General features: G+C 35.2%; 1 protein-coding gene across 1 annotated transcript in view; it reads right to left on the bottom strand.

The window, feature by feature from the left end:
• Positions 1–5: 5 nt before the first annotated feature.
• Positions 6–19,634, bottom strand: part of dhdh.2 (dihydrodiol dehydrogenase, tandem duplicate 2) — a 36,848-nt gene continuing 17,219 nt past the window's right edge. The window contains exons 2-7 of the mRNA XM_058629352.1: positions 2,904–3,015; positions 2,622–2,785; positions 1,562–1,814; positions 1,066–1,190; positions 779–929; positions 6–350 (exon numbers count right to left, since the gene is read on the bottom strand). Coding sequence (XP_058485335.1) covers positions 238–350; positions 779–929; positions 1,066–1,190; positions 1,562–1,814; positions 2,622–2,785; positions 2,904–3,015 — 918 coding nt within the window. The 3' untranslated portion in view covers positions 6–237. The remainder of the gene's footprint in view (positions 351–778; positions 930–1,065; positions 1,191–1,561; positions 1,815–2,621; positions 2,786–2,903; positions 3,016–19,634) is intronic.

Here is a 19,634-nt window from a genome sequence, read left to right as displayed (position 1 = left end):
CCAAATAATAATGCAAGTGAAATTTTATTTCAAATCATCAAAGCTCAACAGTGCATTGAGGTTCCGGTTCTATTTAATTAACTTTAAAGAGCTTAATATTCCAGTTTTTAAGACCACTGACCATTCGTCCTCACAAACAACGTGAATTGGCGATGTATGAATGTAAAATTCCTGTGAATGTAAACTATTCTACATTATACACTTGAGGTAAATATAGTCTGGGTGTATGTCAAACAGTTACTGGTCCTGGTCCTGGTCATACACGACCCCCACCTGCCTCCGGATCTCATCTTCCACCTCAGCCAGCAAAAGCGAGTCGGCATGAGACATAACTGCACTCTGCTTCAGCCCTACATAGAGAAAACATACAGTGTATAATGAAGCCTGTGTTAAAGCAGTAAATAGCTATGGAGAGTTTGGTGTTTCTTATGCCACCATGTGTTGGAAGTATGTATTACAAGTATCAGCCCTGAACACAAATCCATGTCACTGTACGGCATAAAAATGTCAGTAATACAATGAAATTAACCTGAAAAATAACACTGGAAAATGGAAAAAGTTTAAAAAAAAATAATTATAATTATCTAGAGGCATTAAGCATTACTTAAAATACTGCACATATGCCCCAGAGTTATTATTGCACTGTAGAAGTGGTGATTATACACTACAAATTTTTCTTTTTAAAACAGTGGGTGTCTGCGTAAATAAAAAGGTTGGGAATGACTGCTGAATTGTATTGATACGGATGCAGAGTGAAATATGTCAAACATCACCGTACCTTTGAGCAAACACTGTCGAACCTCCTCCGCTTCATAGCGCATCCCCGTACTGTTGATGAAGTTCAGAGGCAAATGCGGCTCTGGCACTGGGTACTGAGTCTCCTCACCATTCACCACTAACGATGTGGGACACCACATGTGGCCAGGGACCTATAAGCGGCAACAGTAAATATGTCATTAAAGCATATACAGTACAGTAGATGTCCTATTATAGTATAGTGTTTGCATTTCAGACTATGCTTCTTGTTTGATGATGTGGCCTGGCCTGGCCCCGATGATGACCTACCCTGATTGTGCCCTTTGTACCTATAATAATGGCATCATTGGGCAGCTGTATCCTTGAGGAGCAAGTGAACACAGCGAATCTGCTCTTCGAGAACTTCAGAGTGACGACCACAGTCTCATCGACTCCTGGAACAACATGTCAAAACAATATGATTCATTTTTGATGAATAAAAAGAGGTTTGTCGCAGTGTTTCCGGGACATTCTAAACAAACATAATATCAAATATAAATACACTACATTATCATAGGAGTCTCTTGAAGAAGATGGAAAAAGAAACGTCAAGAAAGTTCAGCTCTTTTTATATAGCACGTAGAAACACCGTGACCTGGCTGACTGATACCATTTACAGAGTTTTATTGTGCCCATTGACACAGAAAAGAAGTGACAGTCACAAGTTCAAAGATAAGTTTTATTGTGCAGATACTGTACACTCCCTCGTTTAGAAATTCCATTTGGAAACAGTGGCAGAGCACACTGGCACAAAAGAGAAACTTACCTGTCTCCTGGCACACTCCTGTGGCTTGTATGCTCTCTGGCTTCTCTCCATCATACACCATGCATATGAACTGCAGGCAGTAGATGCCAAGATCTAGCATTGCTCCACCACCCAGTTCCTTCTGATACGATCTCGGTACATGCATCAAAGGGACACCGAACTCTGATCTGACCATCTGCACCTCCCCCAACTGCTGCTGGGCCAGGAGCCTTCTGATCTCCACAGAGACTGGGAAAAAACGGGTCCAGACAGCCTGGAGAAAAAGGACAGGACAGGAGGCAGTTCATATAGTTACCATTTTAATTCAAGGGTTATTTCAGTTTTTTTTGTTTTGTTATATTCAAATTCAAAATTACTTTTTAAGGATTTTCCAGGACCAATTCCCTAAAATTCAAGGACAGACTGTGCTCACAGCTTAAGATGGGAGGGCAACTTTTAAGAGCCGCTTCCCCCATTGGCGCCCACTTTTATTGATTTGCAGCACGCTCTGCATCTGGCCAAGTGATTGTCCTTAAGATCTTGGACTTTGCATTTCCCAGGCATCACATCATGTGCTCTCTCTTTGTGCTGTCCCTCTCTCAGCAGAGAGAGACAGTGTACAGTGTCCACATCACCGCGAGGAATTAGGACTCCACGTTTGTTCTGCGTGGGTCTAGTTAACATACATCAAGCAAGTCCGGGGCGCATGAAACAGTAGGTGGTGTCGTAACTATCAAAGGCACATCAGCGGCAGGAGGCATTTATCTAAATATCAACTTCATTCTTGCACAAAATTCAAGCACTTGCCATTTGTCTTGTTGTGACCTCACACAATGAATATGCAGATGAATTTTCACCATCACAATCGTTATGAATGGGGAAAATCATTCGAAAATGTTTTCTAGCTTGCCACTACACTGTATTTGTGTAAGAATCTTGTTTTATCCTATCTGCAATGTAAGAACTAACTTTTACCTAAATCTAATGTGATTGTAGTGTGTTTTCAAGCCATTTTAATAGTTTTTGGCACATTTTTTCATAAAAGTATAATGAATCGTAATTAGTTTTGACATGCCCATACCTCCATGAAGAAGACATCGTTCTTCTTGGCAGAGGCCAGGATCTCCCGCACCTCTTTGGCGTTCATAGCCAGCGGCTTCTCACAGAGCACGTTCTTCTTTGCGTTTGTGAAGAGCAGACAAGTCCTCAGATGGTAGGGATGGATCACTCCAACATACACAACATCTGCCCACACATAGAAAAAATAGAGCAGACAGAATCTGAATTAAATCTGTAAATTAATGGAGATTCAGGAAAGTATTAAAAGAAATGCATGGAAATCCAATTTGACACCAAAACTGACCGACGTCTGGGTCTCTGGCCAGCTCTTCGTAGCTGCCATATGCTCGGGAGACGCTGTGCTTTTTGGCAAACTCCTGTGAATCCTCTAACTTGCGAGCTGCCACAGACACAACCTGTAAATACAGGTTCACATTATTTACTGTGACCAACTGCTCTGCTCCTGAAGACCGTGAAAAAAAAGGCCTGCTTTATTCTGTAATGTGGCAGTGGATAAGGCTGGTACTGTATATGATATCTGACGTTCTATAGCCTTATTTACAATTAACTGCACAAAATAAAAAATACACACTGAAAATTTAAAATGCACAATACAATAATAGAAAGTTCCGCGGTGAAATTTCGAGTGCCTGCTTCTTGCTGCCGATTTTGGGTGGATTGAACATTTAAAACATGAAGCTTTTAGACTGGGGGTGTCCAAACTTTTTTTGAGAGCCAGATTTGATAATGTGAAGATGTTCAGGGGCCAATGATCACTTCACAACTTTTTTAATGCACTGTTTGATTAAAATTAGTAAGCTAACTATGACGGGTGATTTTGGACGACATACTATACTATGACTTTTTTGACCGATTTTGGACGACATACTATACTATGACTTTTTTGGGTGATTTTGGATGACATACTATACTATGACTTTTTAGGGTGATTTTGGAAGACATACTATACTATGACTTTTTGGACCGATTTTGGAAGACATACTATACTATGACTTTTTGGACCGATTTTGGATGACATACTATACTATGACTTTTATGGGTGATTTTGGACTACATACTATACTATGACTTTTTGGACCGATTTTGGACGACATACTATACTATGACTTATTTGACCAATTTTGGACGACATACTATACTATGACTTTTTTGACCGATTTTGGACAACATACTACACTATGACATTTTTGACTGATTTTGGACGACATACTATACTATGACTTTTTTGACCGATTTTGGACGACATACTATACTATGACTTTTTTGACCGATTTTGGACGACATACTATACTATGACTTTTTGGACCGATTTTGGACGACATACTATACTATGACTTTTTTGACCGATTTTGCACGACATACTATAGTAAGACTTTTTTGACCGATTTTGGATGACATACTATACTATGACTTTTTTGACCGATTTTGGACGACATGCTATACTATGACTTTTTGGACCGATTTTGGACAACATTATACTATGACTTTTCTGACTGATTTTGGACGAGATACTATACTATGACATTTTGAACCGCTTTTGGACGACATACTATACTATGACATTTTTGACTGATTTTGGACGACATACTATACTATGACTTTTTTGACCGATTTTGGACGACATACTATACTATGACTTTTTGGACCGATTTTGGACGACATACTATACTATGACATTTTTGACGGATTTTGGACTACATACTATACTATGACTTTTTTGACCAATTTTGGACGACATACTATACTATGACTTTTTTGACCAATTTTGGAGGACATACTATACTATGACTTTTTTGACCGATATTGGACGACATACTATACTATGACATTTTGAACCGATTTTGGACGACATACTATACTATGACATTTTTGACGGATTTTGGACTACATACTATACTATGACTTTTTTGACCAATTTTGGACGACATACTATACTATGACATTTTTGACGGATTTTGGACTACATACTATACTATGACTTTTTTGACCGATTTTGGACGACATACTATACTATGACTTTTTTGACCGATTTTGGACGACAAACTATACTATGACTTTTTGACTGATTATGGACGACATACTATACTATGACATTTTTGACCGATTTTGGACGACATAGTATAGTATGACTTTTTTGACCGATTTTGGATGCCATACTATACTATGACATTTTGGACCGATTTTGGACGACATAGTATAGTATGACTTTTCTGACCGATTTTGGACGACATACTATACTATGACATTTTTGACCGATTTTGAATGATATACTATACTATGACTTTCTTGACCGATTTTTGACGACATACTATACTATGACTTTTTTGACCAATTTTGGACGACATACTATACTATGACTTTTTTGACCGATATTGGACGACATACTATACTATGACATTTTGAACCGATTTTGGGCGACATACTATACTATGACATTTTTGACGGATTTTGGACTACATACTATACTATGACTTTTTTGACCAATTTTGGACGACATACTATACTATGACTTTTTTGACCGATTTTGGACGACATACTATACTATGACATTTTTGACCGATTTTGGACGACATACTATAGTATGACTTTTTTGACTGATTATGGACGACATACTATACTATGACATTTTTGACCGATTTTGGACGACATAGTATAGTATGACTTTTTTGACCGATTTTGGATGACATACTATACTATGACATTTTGAACCGATTTTGGACGACATAGTATAGTATGACTTTTTTGACCGATTTTGGATGACATACTATACTATGACATTTTGAACCGATTTTGGACGACATACTATACTATGACATTTTTGACGGATTTTGGACTACATACTATACTATGACTTTTTTGACCAATTTTGGACGACATACTATACTATGACTTTTTGACTGATTATGGACGACATACTATACTATGACATTTTTGACCGATTTTGGACGACATAGTATAGTATGACTTTTTTGACCGATTTTGGATGACATACTATACTATGACTTTTTTGACCGATTTTGGACGACATACTATACTATGACTTTTTTGACCGATTTTGGACGACATACTATACTATGACATTTTTGACGGATTTTGGACTACATACTATACTATGACTTTTTTGACCAATTTTGGACGACATACTATACTATGACTTTTTGACTGATTATGGACGACATACTATACTATGACATTTTTGACCGATTTTGGACGACATAGTATAGTATGACTTTTTTGACCGATTTTGGATGACATACTATACTATGACTTTTTTGACCAATTTTGGACGACATACTATACTATGACTTTTTGACTGATTATGGACGACATACTATACTATGACATTTTTGACCGATTTTGGACGACATAGTATAGTATGACTTTTTTGACCAATTTTGGACGACATACTATACTATGACTTTTTTGACCGATTTTGGACGACATACTATACTATGACTTTTTTGACCGATTTTGGACGACATACTATACTATGACATTTTTGACCGATTTTGGACGACATACTATAGTATGACATTTTTGACCGATTTTGGAAGACATACTATACTATGACATTTTTGACCGATTTTGGACGACATACTATACTATGACATTTTTGACTGATTTTGGACGACATACTATACTATGACTTTTTTGACTGATTATGGACTACATACTATACTATGACTTTTTTGACCAATTTTGGACGACATACTATACTATGACTTTTTTGACCGATTTTGGACGACATACTATACTATGACATTTTTGACCGATTTTGGACGACATGTTATACTAGGACTTTTTGGACCGATTTTGGACGACATTATACTATGACTTTTCTGACTGATTTTGGACGACATACTATACTATGACATTTTGAACCGATTTTGGACGACATACTATACTATGACATTTTTGACTGATTTTGGACGACATGCTATACTATGACTTTTTTGACAAATTTTGGACGACATACTATACTATGACATTTTTGACCAATTTTGGACGACATACTATACTATGACATTTTTGACCGATTTTGGACGACATACTATACTATGACATTTTTGACCGATTTTGGACTACATGCTATACTATGACTTTTTTGACCGATTTTGGATGACATACTATACTATGACATTTTGGACCGATTTTGTACGACATGCTAAACTATGACTTTTCTGACCGATTTTGGACGACATACTATACTATGACATTTTTGACCGATTTTGGACGACATACTATACAATGACTTTTTTGACAAATTTTGGACGACATACTATACTATGACTTTTTTGACCGATATTGGACGACATACTATACTATGACATTTTTGACTGATTTTGGACGACATACTATACTATGACTTTTTTGACTGATTATGGACTACATACTATACTATGACTTTTTTGACCAATTTTGGATGACATACTATACTATGACTTTTTTGACCGATTTTGGACGACATACTATACTATGACTTCTTGGACCGATTTTGGACGACATACTATACTATGACTTTCTTGACCGATTTTTGACGACATACTATACTATGACTTTTTTCACCAATTTTGGACGACATACTATACTATGACTTTTTTGACCGATATTGGACGACATACTATACTATGACTTTTTGAACCGATTTTGGACGACATACTATACTATGACTTTTTTGACAAATTTGGACGACATACTATACTATGACTTTTTTGACCGATATTGGACGACATACTATACTATGACATTTTTTACTGATTTTGGGCGACATACTATACTATGACTTTTTTGACTGATTATGGACTACATACTATACTATGACTTTTTTGACCGATATTGGACGACATACTATACTATGACATTTTGAACCGATTTTGGACGACATACTATACTATGACATTTTTGACGGATTTTGGACTACATACTATACTATGACTTTTTTGACCAATTTTGGACGACATACTATACTATGACTTTTTTGACCGATTTTGGGCGACATACTGTACTATGACTTTTTTGACCAATTTTGGACGACATACTATACTATGACTTTTTTGACCGATTTTGGACGACATACTATACTATGACATTTTTGACCGATTTTGGACGACATGCTATACTATGACTTTTTGGACCGATTTTGGACGACATACTATACTATGACATTTTGGACCGATTTTGTACGACATGCTATACTATGACTTTTTTGACCAATTTTGGACGACATACTATACTATGACATTTTTGACTGATTTTGGACGACATACTATACTATGACTTTTTTGACTGATTATGGACGACATACTATACTATGACATTTTTGACCAATTTTGGACGACATATTATACTATGACATTTTTGACCAATTTTGGACGACATACTATACTATGACTTTTTTGACCGATTTTGGACGACATACTATACTATGACATTTTTGACTGATTTTGGACAACATACTATATCATAATGATTAGATGACGTTAACGCCAACAAGGTTGGTGTAGTGGTAAGTGCTCTTGCCTTTGACAAAGAAGTCTGGGGTTCAAGCCCTGGTTGGAACAAGTTCCCTCTGCAATCCTGAGACATAGGGGTGTAATTTTGGACGACATACTATACTATGACTTTTTTTACCGATTTTGGACGACATACTATACTATGACTTTTTTGACCAATTCTGGACGACATACTATACTATGACTTTTGTGATCGATTTTGGACGACATACTACACTATGACATTTTGAACCGATTTTGGACGACATACTATACTATGACATTTTTTACCGATTTTGGACGACATAGTATAGTAACACATTTTTGACCGATTTTGGACGACATACTGTACTATGACTTTATTGACCGATTTTGGACGACATACTATACTATGACTTTTGTGACCGATTTTGGCCGACATACTATACTATGACATTTTTGAGCGATTTTGGACGACATAGTATAGTATGACTTTTTTGACCGATTTTGGACGACATACTATACTATGACTTTTTTGACCGATTTTGGACGACATACTATACTATGACATTTTTGACTGATTTTGGGCGACATACTATACTATGACTTTTTTGACTGATTATGGACTACATACAATACTATGACTTTTTTGACCAATTTTGGACAACATACTATACTATGACTTTTTTGACCGATTTTGGACGACATACTATACTATGACATAAAATGTCATACTATACTATGACATTTTGAACCGATTTTGGACGACATACTATACTATGACATTTTTGACCAATTTTGGACGACATACTATACTATGACATTTTTGACCGATTTTGGACGACATACTATACTATGACTTTTTGGACCGATTTTGGACGACATACTATACTATGACATTTTGGATTTTTTTTTTGGACCGATTTTGGACGACATACTATGACATTTTGGACCGATTTTGGACGACATACTATACTATGACATTTTGGACCGATTTTGTACGACATGCTATACTATGACTTTTCTGACCGATTTTGGACGACATACTATACTATGACATTTTTGACCGATTTTGGACGACATACTATACTATGACATTTTTGACGGATTTTGAACGACATACTATACTATGACTTTTTTGACCAATTTTGGACGACATACTATACTATGACTTTTTTGAACGATATTGGACGACATACTATATACTATGACATTTTGGACCGATATTGGACGACATACTATACTATGACATTTTTGACGGATTTTGGACGACATACTATACTATGACATTTTTGACGGATTTTGGACGACATACTATACTATGACTTTTTTGACCAATTTTGGACGACATACTATACTATGACTTTTTTGACCGATATTGGAAGACATACTATACTATGACATTTTTGACGGATTTTGGACGACATACTATACTATGACATTTTTGACGGATTTTGGACTACATACTATACTATGACTTTTTTGACCAATTTTGGACGACATACTATACTATGACTTTTTTGACCGATTTTGGACGACATACTATACTATGACATTTTTGACTGATTTTGGACGACATACTATACTATGACTTTTTTGACCGATTTTGGACGACATACTATACTATGACTTTTTTGACCGATTTTGGACGACATACTATACTATGACTTTTTGGACCGATTTTGGACGACATACTATACTATGACTTTTTTGACCGATTTTGCACGACATACTATAGTAAGACTTTTTTGACCGATTTTGGATGACATACTATACTATGACTTTTTTGACCGATTTTGGACGACATGCTATACTATGACTTTTTGGACCGATTTTGGACAACATTATACTATGACTTTTCTGACTGATTTTGGACGAGATACTATACTATGACATTTTGAACCGCTTTTGGACGACATACTATACTATGACATTTTTGACTGATTTTGGACGACATACTATACTATGACTTTTTTGACCGATTTTGGACGACATACTATACTATGACTTTTTTGACCGATTTTGGACGACATACTATACTATGACTTTTTTGACCGATTTTGGACGACATACTATACTATGACTTTGTTGACCGATTTTGCACGACATACTATAATAAGACTTTTTTGACCGATTTTGGATGACATACTATACTATGACTTTTTTGACCGATTTTGGACGACATGCTATACTATGACTTTTTGGACCGATTTTGGACAACATTATACTATGACTTTTCTGACTGATTTTGGACAACATTATACTATGACTTTTCTGACTGATTTTGGACGAGATACTATACTATGACATTTTTGACGGATTTTGGACTACATACTATACTATGACTTTTTTGACCAATTTTGGACGACATACTATACTATGACTTTTTTGACCGATTTTGGACGACATACTATACTATGACATTTTTGACTGATTTTGGACGACATACTATACTATGACTTTTTTGACCGATTTTGGACGACATACTATACTATGACTTTTTTGACCGATTTTGGACGACATACTATACTATGACTTTTTGGACCGATTTTGGACGACATACTATACTATGACTTTTTTGACCGATTTTGCACGACATACTATAGTAAGACTTTTTTGACCGATTTTGGATGACATACTATACTATGACTTTTTTGACCGATTTTGGACGACATGCTATACTATGACTTTTTGGACCGATTTTGGACAACATTATACTATGACTTTTCTGACTGATTTTGGACGAGATACTATACTATGACATTTTGAACCGCTTTTGGACGACATACTATACTATGACATTTTTGACTGATTTTGGACGACATACTATACTATGACTTTTTTGACCGATTTTGGACGACATACTATACTATGACTTTTTTGACCGATTTTGGACGACATACTATACTATGACTTTTTTGACCGATTTTGGACGACATACTATACTATGCCTTTTTTGACCGATTTTGCACGACATACTATAGTAAGACTTTTTTGACCGATTTTGGATGACATACTATACTATGACTTTTTTGACCGATTTTGGACGACATGCTATACTATGACTTTTTGGACCGATTTTGGACAACATTATACTATGACTTTTCTGACTGATTTTGGACAACATTATACTATGACTTTTCTGACTGATTTTGGACGAGATACTATACTATGACATTTTTGACTGATTTTGGACGACATACTATACTATGACTTTTTTGACTGATTATGGACTACATACTATACTATGACTTTTTTGACCAATTTTGGACGACGTACTATACTATGACTTTTTTGACCGATTTTGGACGACATACTATACTATGACATTTTTGACCGATTTTGGACGACATGCTATACTATGACTTTTTGGACCGATTTTGGACGACATACTATACTATGACATTTTGGACCGATTTTGTACGACATGCTAAACTATGACTTTTCTGACCGATTTTGGACGACATACTATACTATGACATTTTTGACCGATTTTGAATGATATACTATACTATGACTTTCTTGACCGATTTTTGACGACATACTATACTATGACTTTTTTGACCAATTTTGGACGACATACTATACTATGACTTTTTTGACCGATATTGGACGACATACTATACTATGACATTTTGAACCGATTTTGGACGACATACTATACTATGACATTTTTGACGGATTTTGGACTACATACTATACTATGACTTTTTTGACCAATTTTGGACGACATACTATACTATGACTTTTTTGACCGATTTTGGACGACATACTATACTATGACATTTTGGACCGATTTTGAATGATATACTATACTATGACTTTCTTGACCGATTTTTGACGACATACTATACTATGACTTTTTTGACCAATTTTGGACGACATACTATACTATGACTTTTTTGACCGATATTGGACGACATACTATACTATGACATTTTGAACCGATTTTGGACGACATACTATACTATGACATTTTTGACGGATTTTGGACTACATACTATACTATGACTTTTTTGACCGATTTTGGACGACAAACTATACTATGACTTTTTGACTGATTATGGACGACATACTATACTATGACATTTTTGACCGATTTTGGACGACATAGTATAGTATGACTTTTTTGACCGATTTTGGATGCCATACTATACTATGACATTTTGGACCGATTTTGTACGACATGCTAAACTATGACTTTTCTGACCGATTTTGGACGACATACTATACTATGACATTTTTGACCGATTTTGAATGATATACAATACTATGACTTTCTTGACCGATTTTTGACGACATACTATACTATGACTTTTTTGACCGATTTTGGACGACATACTATACCATGACATTTTTGACCGATTTTGGACGACATACTATACTATGACATTTTTGACCGATTTTGGACGACATACTATACTATGACATTTTTGACCAATTTTGGACGACATACTATACTATGACATTTTTGACCAATTTTGGACGACATACTATACTATGACTTTTTTGACCGATTTTGGACGACATACTATACTATGACATTTTTGACTGATTTTGGACAACATACTATATCATAATGATTAGATGACGTTAACGCCAACAAGGTTGGTGTAGTGGTAAGTGCTCTTGCCTTTGACAAAGAAGTCTGGGGTTCAAGCCCTGGTTGGAACAAGTTCCCTCTGCAATCCTGAGACATAGGGGTGTAATTTTGGACGACATACTATACTATGACTTTTTTTACCGATTTTGGACGACATACTATACTATGACTTTTTTGACCAATTCTGGACGACATACTATACTATGACTTTTGTGATCGATTTTGGACGACATACTACACTATGACATTTTGAACCGATTTTGGACGACATACTGTACTATGACTTTATTGACCGATTTTGGACGACATACTATACTATGACTTTTGTGACCGATTTTGGCCGACATACTATACTATGACATTTTTGAGCGATTTTGGACGACATAGTATAGTATGACTTTTTTGACCGATTTTGGACGACATACTATACTATGACTTTTTTGACCGATTTTGGACGACATACTATACTATGACATTTTTGACTGATTTTGGGCGACATACTATACTATGACTTTTTTGACTGATTATGGACTACATACTATACTATGACTTTTTTGACCAATTTTGGACGACATACTATACTATGACTTTTTTGACCGATTTTGGACGACATACTATACTATGACATAAAATGTCATACTATACTATGACATTTTGAACCGATTTTGGACGACATACTATACTATGACATTTTTGACCAATTTTGGACGACATACTATACTATGACATTTTTGACCGATTTTGGACGACATACTATACTATGACTTTTTGGACCGATTTTGGACGACATACTATACTATGACATTTTGGATTTTTTTTTTGGACCGATTTTGGACGACATACTATGACATTTTGGACCGATTTTGGACGACATACTATACTATGACATTTTGGACCGATTTTGTACGACATGCTATACTATGACTTTTCTGACCGATTTTGGACGACATACTATACTATGACATTTTTGACCGATTTTGGACGACATACTATACTATGACATTTTTGACCGATTATGGACGACATACTATAGTATGACATTTTTGACCGAATTTGGACCACATACTTTACTATGACATTTTTGACCGATTTTGGACGACATACTATACTATGACTTTTTTGACTGATTTTGGACGACATACTATACTATGACATTTTTGACTGATTTTGGACGACATACTATACTATGACTTTTTTGACTGATTATGGACTACATACTATACTATGACTTTTTTGACCAATTTTGGACGACATACTATACTATGACTTTTTTGACCGATTTTGGACGACATACTATACTATGACATTTTTGACCGATTTTGGACGACATACTATACTATGACATTTTTGACCGATTTTGGACGACATACTATAGTATGACATTTTTGACTGATTTTGGACGACATACTATACTATGACTTTTTTGACCGATTTTGGACGACATACTATACTATGACATTTTTGACCAATTTTGGACGACATACTATACTATGACATTTTTGACCGATTTTGGACGACATACTATACTATGACTTTTTGGACCGATTTTGGACGACATACTATACTATGACATTTTGGATTTTTTTTTTGGACCGATTTTGGACGACATACTATGACATTTTGGACCGATTTTGGACGACATACTATACTATGACATTTTTGACTGATTTTTGGCGACATACTATACTATGACTTTTTTGACTGATTATGGACTACATACTATACTATGACTTTTTTGACCAATTTTGGACGACATACTATACTATGACTTTTTTGACCGATTTTGGACGACATACTATACTATGACATTTTTGACCGATTTTGGACGACATACTATAGTATGACATTTTTGACTGATTTTGGACGACATACTATACTATGACTTTTTTGACCGATTTTGGACGACATACTATACTATGACATTTTTGACCAATTTTGGACGACATACTATACTATGACATTTTTGACCGATTTTGGACGACATACTATACTATGACTTTTTGGACCGATTTTGGACGACATACTATACTATGACATTTTGGATTTTTTTTTTGGACCGATTTTGGACGACATACTATGACATTTTGGACCGATTTTGGACGACATACTATACTATGAGATTTTGGACCGATTTTGTACGACATGCTATACTATGACTTTTCTGACCGATTTTGGACGACATACTATACTATGACATTTTTGACGGATTTTGAACGACATACTATACTATGACTTTTTTGACCAATTTTGGACGACATACTATACCATGACATTTTTGACCGATTTTGGACGACATACTATACTATGACATTTTTGACCGATTTTGGACGACATACTATACTATGACTTTTTTGACCGATTTTGGACGACATACTATACTATGACATTTTCCACTGATTTTGGGCGACATACTATACTATGACTTTTTTGACTGATTATGGACTACATACTATACTATGACTTTTTTGACCAATTTTGGACGACATACTATACTATGACATTTTTGACTGATTTTGGACAACATACTATATCATAATGATTAGATGACGTTAACGCCAACAAGGTTGGTGTAGTGGTAAGTGCTCTTGCCTTTGACAAAGAAGTCTGGGGTTCAAGCCCTGGTTGGAACAAGTTCCCTCTGCAATCCTGAGACATAGGGGTGTAATTTTGGACGACATACTATACTATGACTTTTTTTACCGATTTTGGACGACATACTATACTATGACTTTTTTGACCAATTCTGGACGACATACTATACTATGACTTTTGTGATCGATTTTGGACGACATACTACACTATGACATTTTGAACCGATTTTGGACGACATACTGTACTATGACTTTATTGACCGATTTTGGACGACATACTATACTATGACTTTTGTGACCGATTTTGGCCGACATACTATACTATGACATTTTTGAGCGATTTTGGACGACATAGTATAGTATGACTTTTTTGACCGATTTTGGACGACATACTATACTATGACTTTTTTGACCGATTTTGGACGACAAACTATACTATGACATTTTTGACTGATTTTGGGCGACATGCTATACTATGACTTTTTGGACCGATTTTGGACAACATTATACTATGACTTTTCTGACTGATTTTGGACGAGATACTATACTATGACATTTTGAACCGCTTTTGGACGACATACTATACTATGACATTTTTGACTGATTTTGGACGACATACTATACTATGACTTTTTTGACCGATTTTGGACGACATACTATACTATGACTTTTTTGACCGATTTTGGACGACATACTATACTATGACTTTTTTGACCGATTTTGGACGACATACTATACTATGACTTTTTTGACCGATTTTGCACGACATACTATAGTAAGACTTTTTTGACCGATTTTGGATGACATACTATACTATGACTTTTTTGACCGATTTTGGACGACATGCTATACTATGACTTTTTGGACCGATTTTGGACAACATTATACTATGACTTTTCTGACTGATTTTGGACAACATTATACTATGACTTTTCTGACTGATTTTGGACGAGATACTATACTATGACATTTTTGACTGATTTTGGACGACATACTATACTATGACTTTTTTGACTGATTATGGACTACATACTATACTATGACTTTTTTGACCAATTTTGGACGACGTACTATACTATGACTTTTTTGACCGATTTTGGACGACATACTATACTATGACTTTTTTGACCGATTTTGGACGACATACTATACTATGACTTTTTTGACCGATTTTGGACGACATACTATACTATGACTTTTTGGACCGATTTTGGACGACATACTATACTATGACTTTTTTGACCGATTTTGCACGACATACTATAGTAAGACTTTTTTGACCGATTTTGGATGACATACTATACTATGACTTTTTTGACCGATTTTGGACGACATGCTATACTATGACTTTTTGGACCGATTTTGGACAACATTATACTATGACTTTTCTGACTGATTTTGGACGAGATACTATACTATGACATTTTGAACCGCTTTTGGACGACATACTATACTATGACATTTTTGACTGATTTTGGACGACATACTATACTATGACTTTTTTGACCGATTTTGGACGACATACTATACTATGACTTTTTTGACCGATTTTGGACGACATACTATACTATGACTTTTTTGACCGATTTTGGACGACATACTATACTATGACTTTTTCACCGATTTTGCACGACATACTATAGTAAGACTTTTTTGACCGATTTTGGATGACATACTATACTATGACTTTTTTGACCGATTTTGGACGACATGCTATACTACGACTTTTTGGACCGATTTTGGACAACATTATACTATGACTTTTCTGACTGATTTTGGACAACATTATACTATGACTTTTCTGACTGATTTTGGACGAGATACTATACTATGACATTTTTGACTGATTTTGGACGACATACTATACTATGACTTTTTTGACTGATTATGGACTACATACTATACTATGACTTTTTTGACCAATTTTGGACGACGTACTATACTATGACTTTTTTGACCGATTTTGGACGACATACTATACTATGACATTTTTGACCGATTTTGGACGACATGCTATACTATGACTTTTTGGACCGATTTTGGACGACATACTATACTATGACATTTTGGACCGATTTTGTACGACATGCTAAACTATGACTTTTCTGACCGATTTTGGACGACATACTATACTATGACATTTTTGACCGATTTTGAATGATATACTATACTATGACTTTCTTGACCGATTTTTGACGACATACTATACTATGACTTTTTTGACCAATTTTGGACGACATACTATACTATGACTTTTTTGACCGATATTGGACGACATACTATACTATGACATTTTGAACCGATTTTGGACGACATACTATACTATGACATTTTTGACGGATTTTGGACTACATACTATACTATGACTTTTTTGACCAATTTTGGACGACATACTATACTATGACTTTTTTGACCGATTTTGGACGACATACTATACTATGACATTTTGGACCGATTTTGAATGATATACTATACTATGACTTTCTTGACCGATTTTTGACGACATACTATACTATGACTTTTTTGACCAATTTTGGACGACATACTATACTATGACTTTTTTGACCGATATTGGACGACATACTATACTATGACATTTTGAACCGATTTTGGACGACATACTATACTATGACATTTTTGACGGATTTTGGACTACATACTATACTATGACTTTTTTGACCAATTTTGGACGACATACTATACTATGACATTTTTGACGGATTTTGGACTACATACTATACTATGACTTTTTTGACCAATTTTGGACGACATACTATACTATGACTTTTTTGACCGATTTTGGACGACAAACTATACTATGACTTTTTGACTGATTATGGACGACATACTATACTATGACATTTTTGACCGATTTTGGACGACATAGTATAGTATGACTTTTTTGACCGATTTTGGATGCCATACTATACTATGACATTTTGGACCGATTTTGTACGACATGCTAAACTATGACTTTTCTGACCGATTTTGGACGACATACTATACTATGACATTTTTGACCGATTTTGAATGATATACAATACTATGACTTTCTTGACCGATTTTTGACGACATACTATACTATGACTTTTTTGACCGATTTTGGACGACATACTATACCATGACATTTTTGACCGATTTTGGACGACATACTATACTATGACATTTTTGACCGATTTTGGACGACATACTATACTATGACATTTTTGACCAATTTTGGACGACATACTATATACTATGACATTTTTGACCAATTTTGGACGACATACTATACTATGACTTTTTTGACCGATTTTGGACGACATACTATACTATGACATTTTTGACTGATTTTGGACAACATACTATATCATAATGATTAGATGACGTTAACGCCAACAAGGTTGGTGTAGTGGTAAGTGCTCTTGCCTTTGACAAAGAAGTCTGGGGTTCAAGCCCTGGTTGGAACAAGTTCCCTCTGCAATCCTGAGACATAGGGGTGTAATTTTGGACGACATACTATACTATGACTTTTTTTACCGATTTTGGACGACATACTATACTATGACTTTTTTGACCAATTCTGGACGACATACTATACTATGACTTTTGTGATCGATTTTGGACGACATACTACACTATGACATTTTGAACCGATTTTGGACGACATACTGTACTATGACTTTATTGACCGATTTTGGACGACATACTATACTATGACTTTTGTGACCGATTTTGGCCGACATACTATACTATGACATTTTTGAGCGATTTTGGACGACATAGTATAGTATGACTTTTTTGACCGATTTTGGACGACATACTATACTATGACTTTTTTGACCGATTTTGGACGACATACTATACTATGACTTTTTTGACTGATTATGGACTACATACTATACTATGACTTTTTTGACCAATTTTGGACGACATACTATACTATGACTTTTTTGACCGATTTTGGACGACATACTATACTATGACATAAAATGTCATACTATACTATGACATTTTGAACCGATTTTGGACGACATACTATACTATGACATTTTTGACCAATTTTGGACGACATACTATACTATGACATTTTTGACCGATTTTGGACGACATACTATACTATGACATTTTTGACCGATTTTGGCCGACATACTATACTATGACATTTTTGAGCGATTTTGGACGACATAGTATAGTATGACTTTTTTGACCGATTTTGGACGACATACTATACTATGACTTTTGTGACCGATTTTGGCCGACATACTATACTATGACATTTTTGAGCGATTTTGGACGACATAGTATAGTATGACTTTTTTGACCGATTTTGGACGACATACTATACTATGACTTTTTTGACCGATTTT

Source organism: Solea solea, chromosome 5 (assembly GCF_958295425.1).
Source record: "Solea solea chromosome 5, fSolSol10.1, whole genome shotgun sequence".
NCBI classification, from domain to species: Eukaryota; Metazoa; Chordata; class Actinopteri; order Pleuronectiformes; family Soleidae; genus Solea; species Solea solea.
Note: the sequence above shows the minus strand (reverse complement) of the source record. Positions and strands in the feature narration are given on the sequence as shown.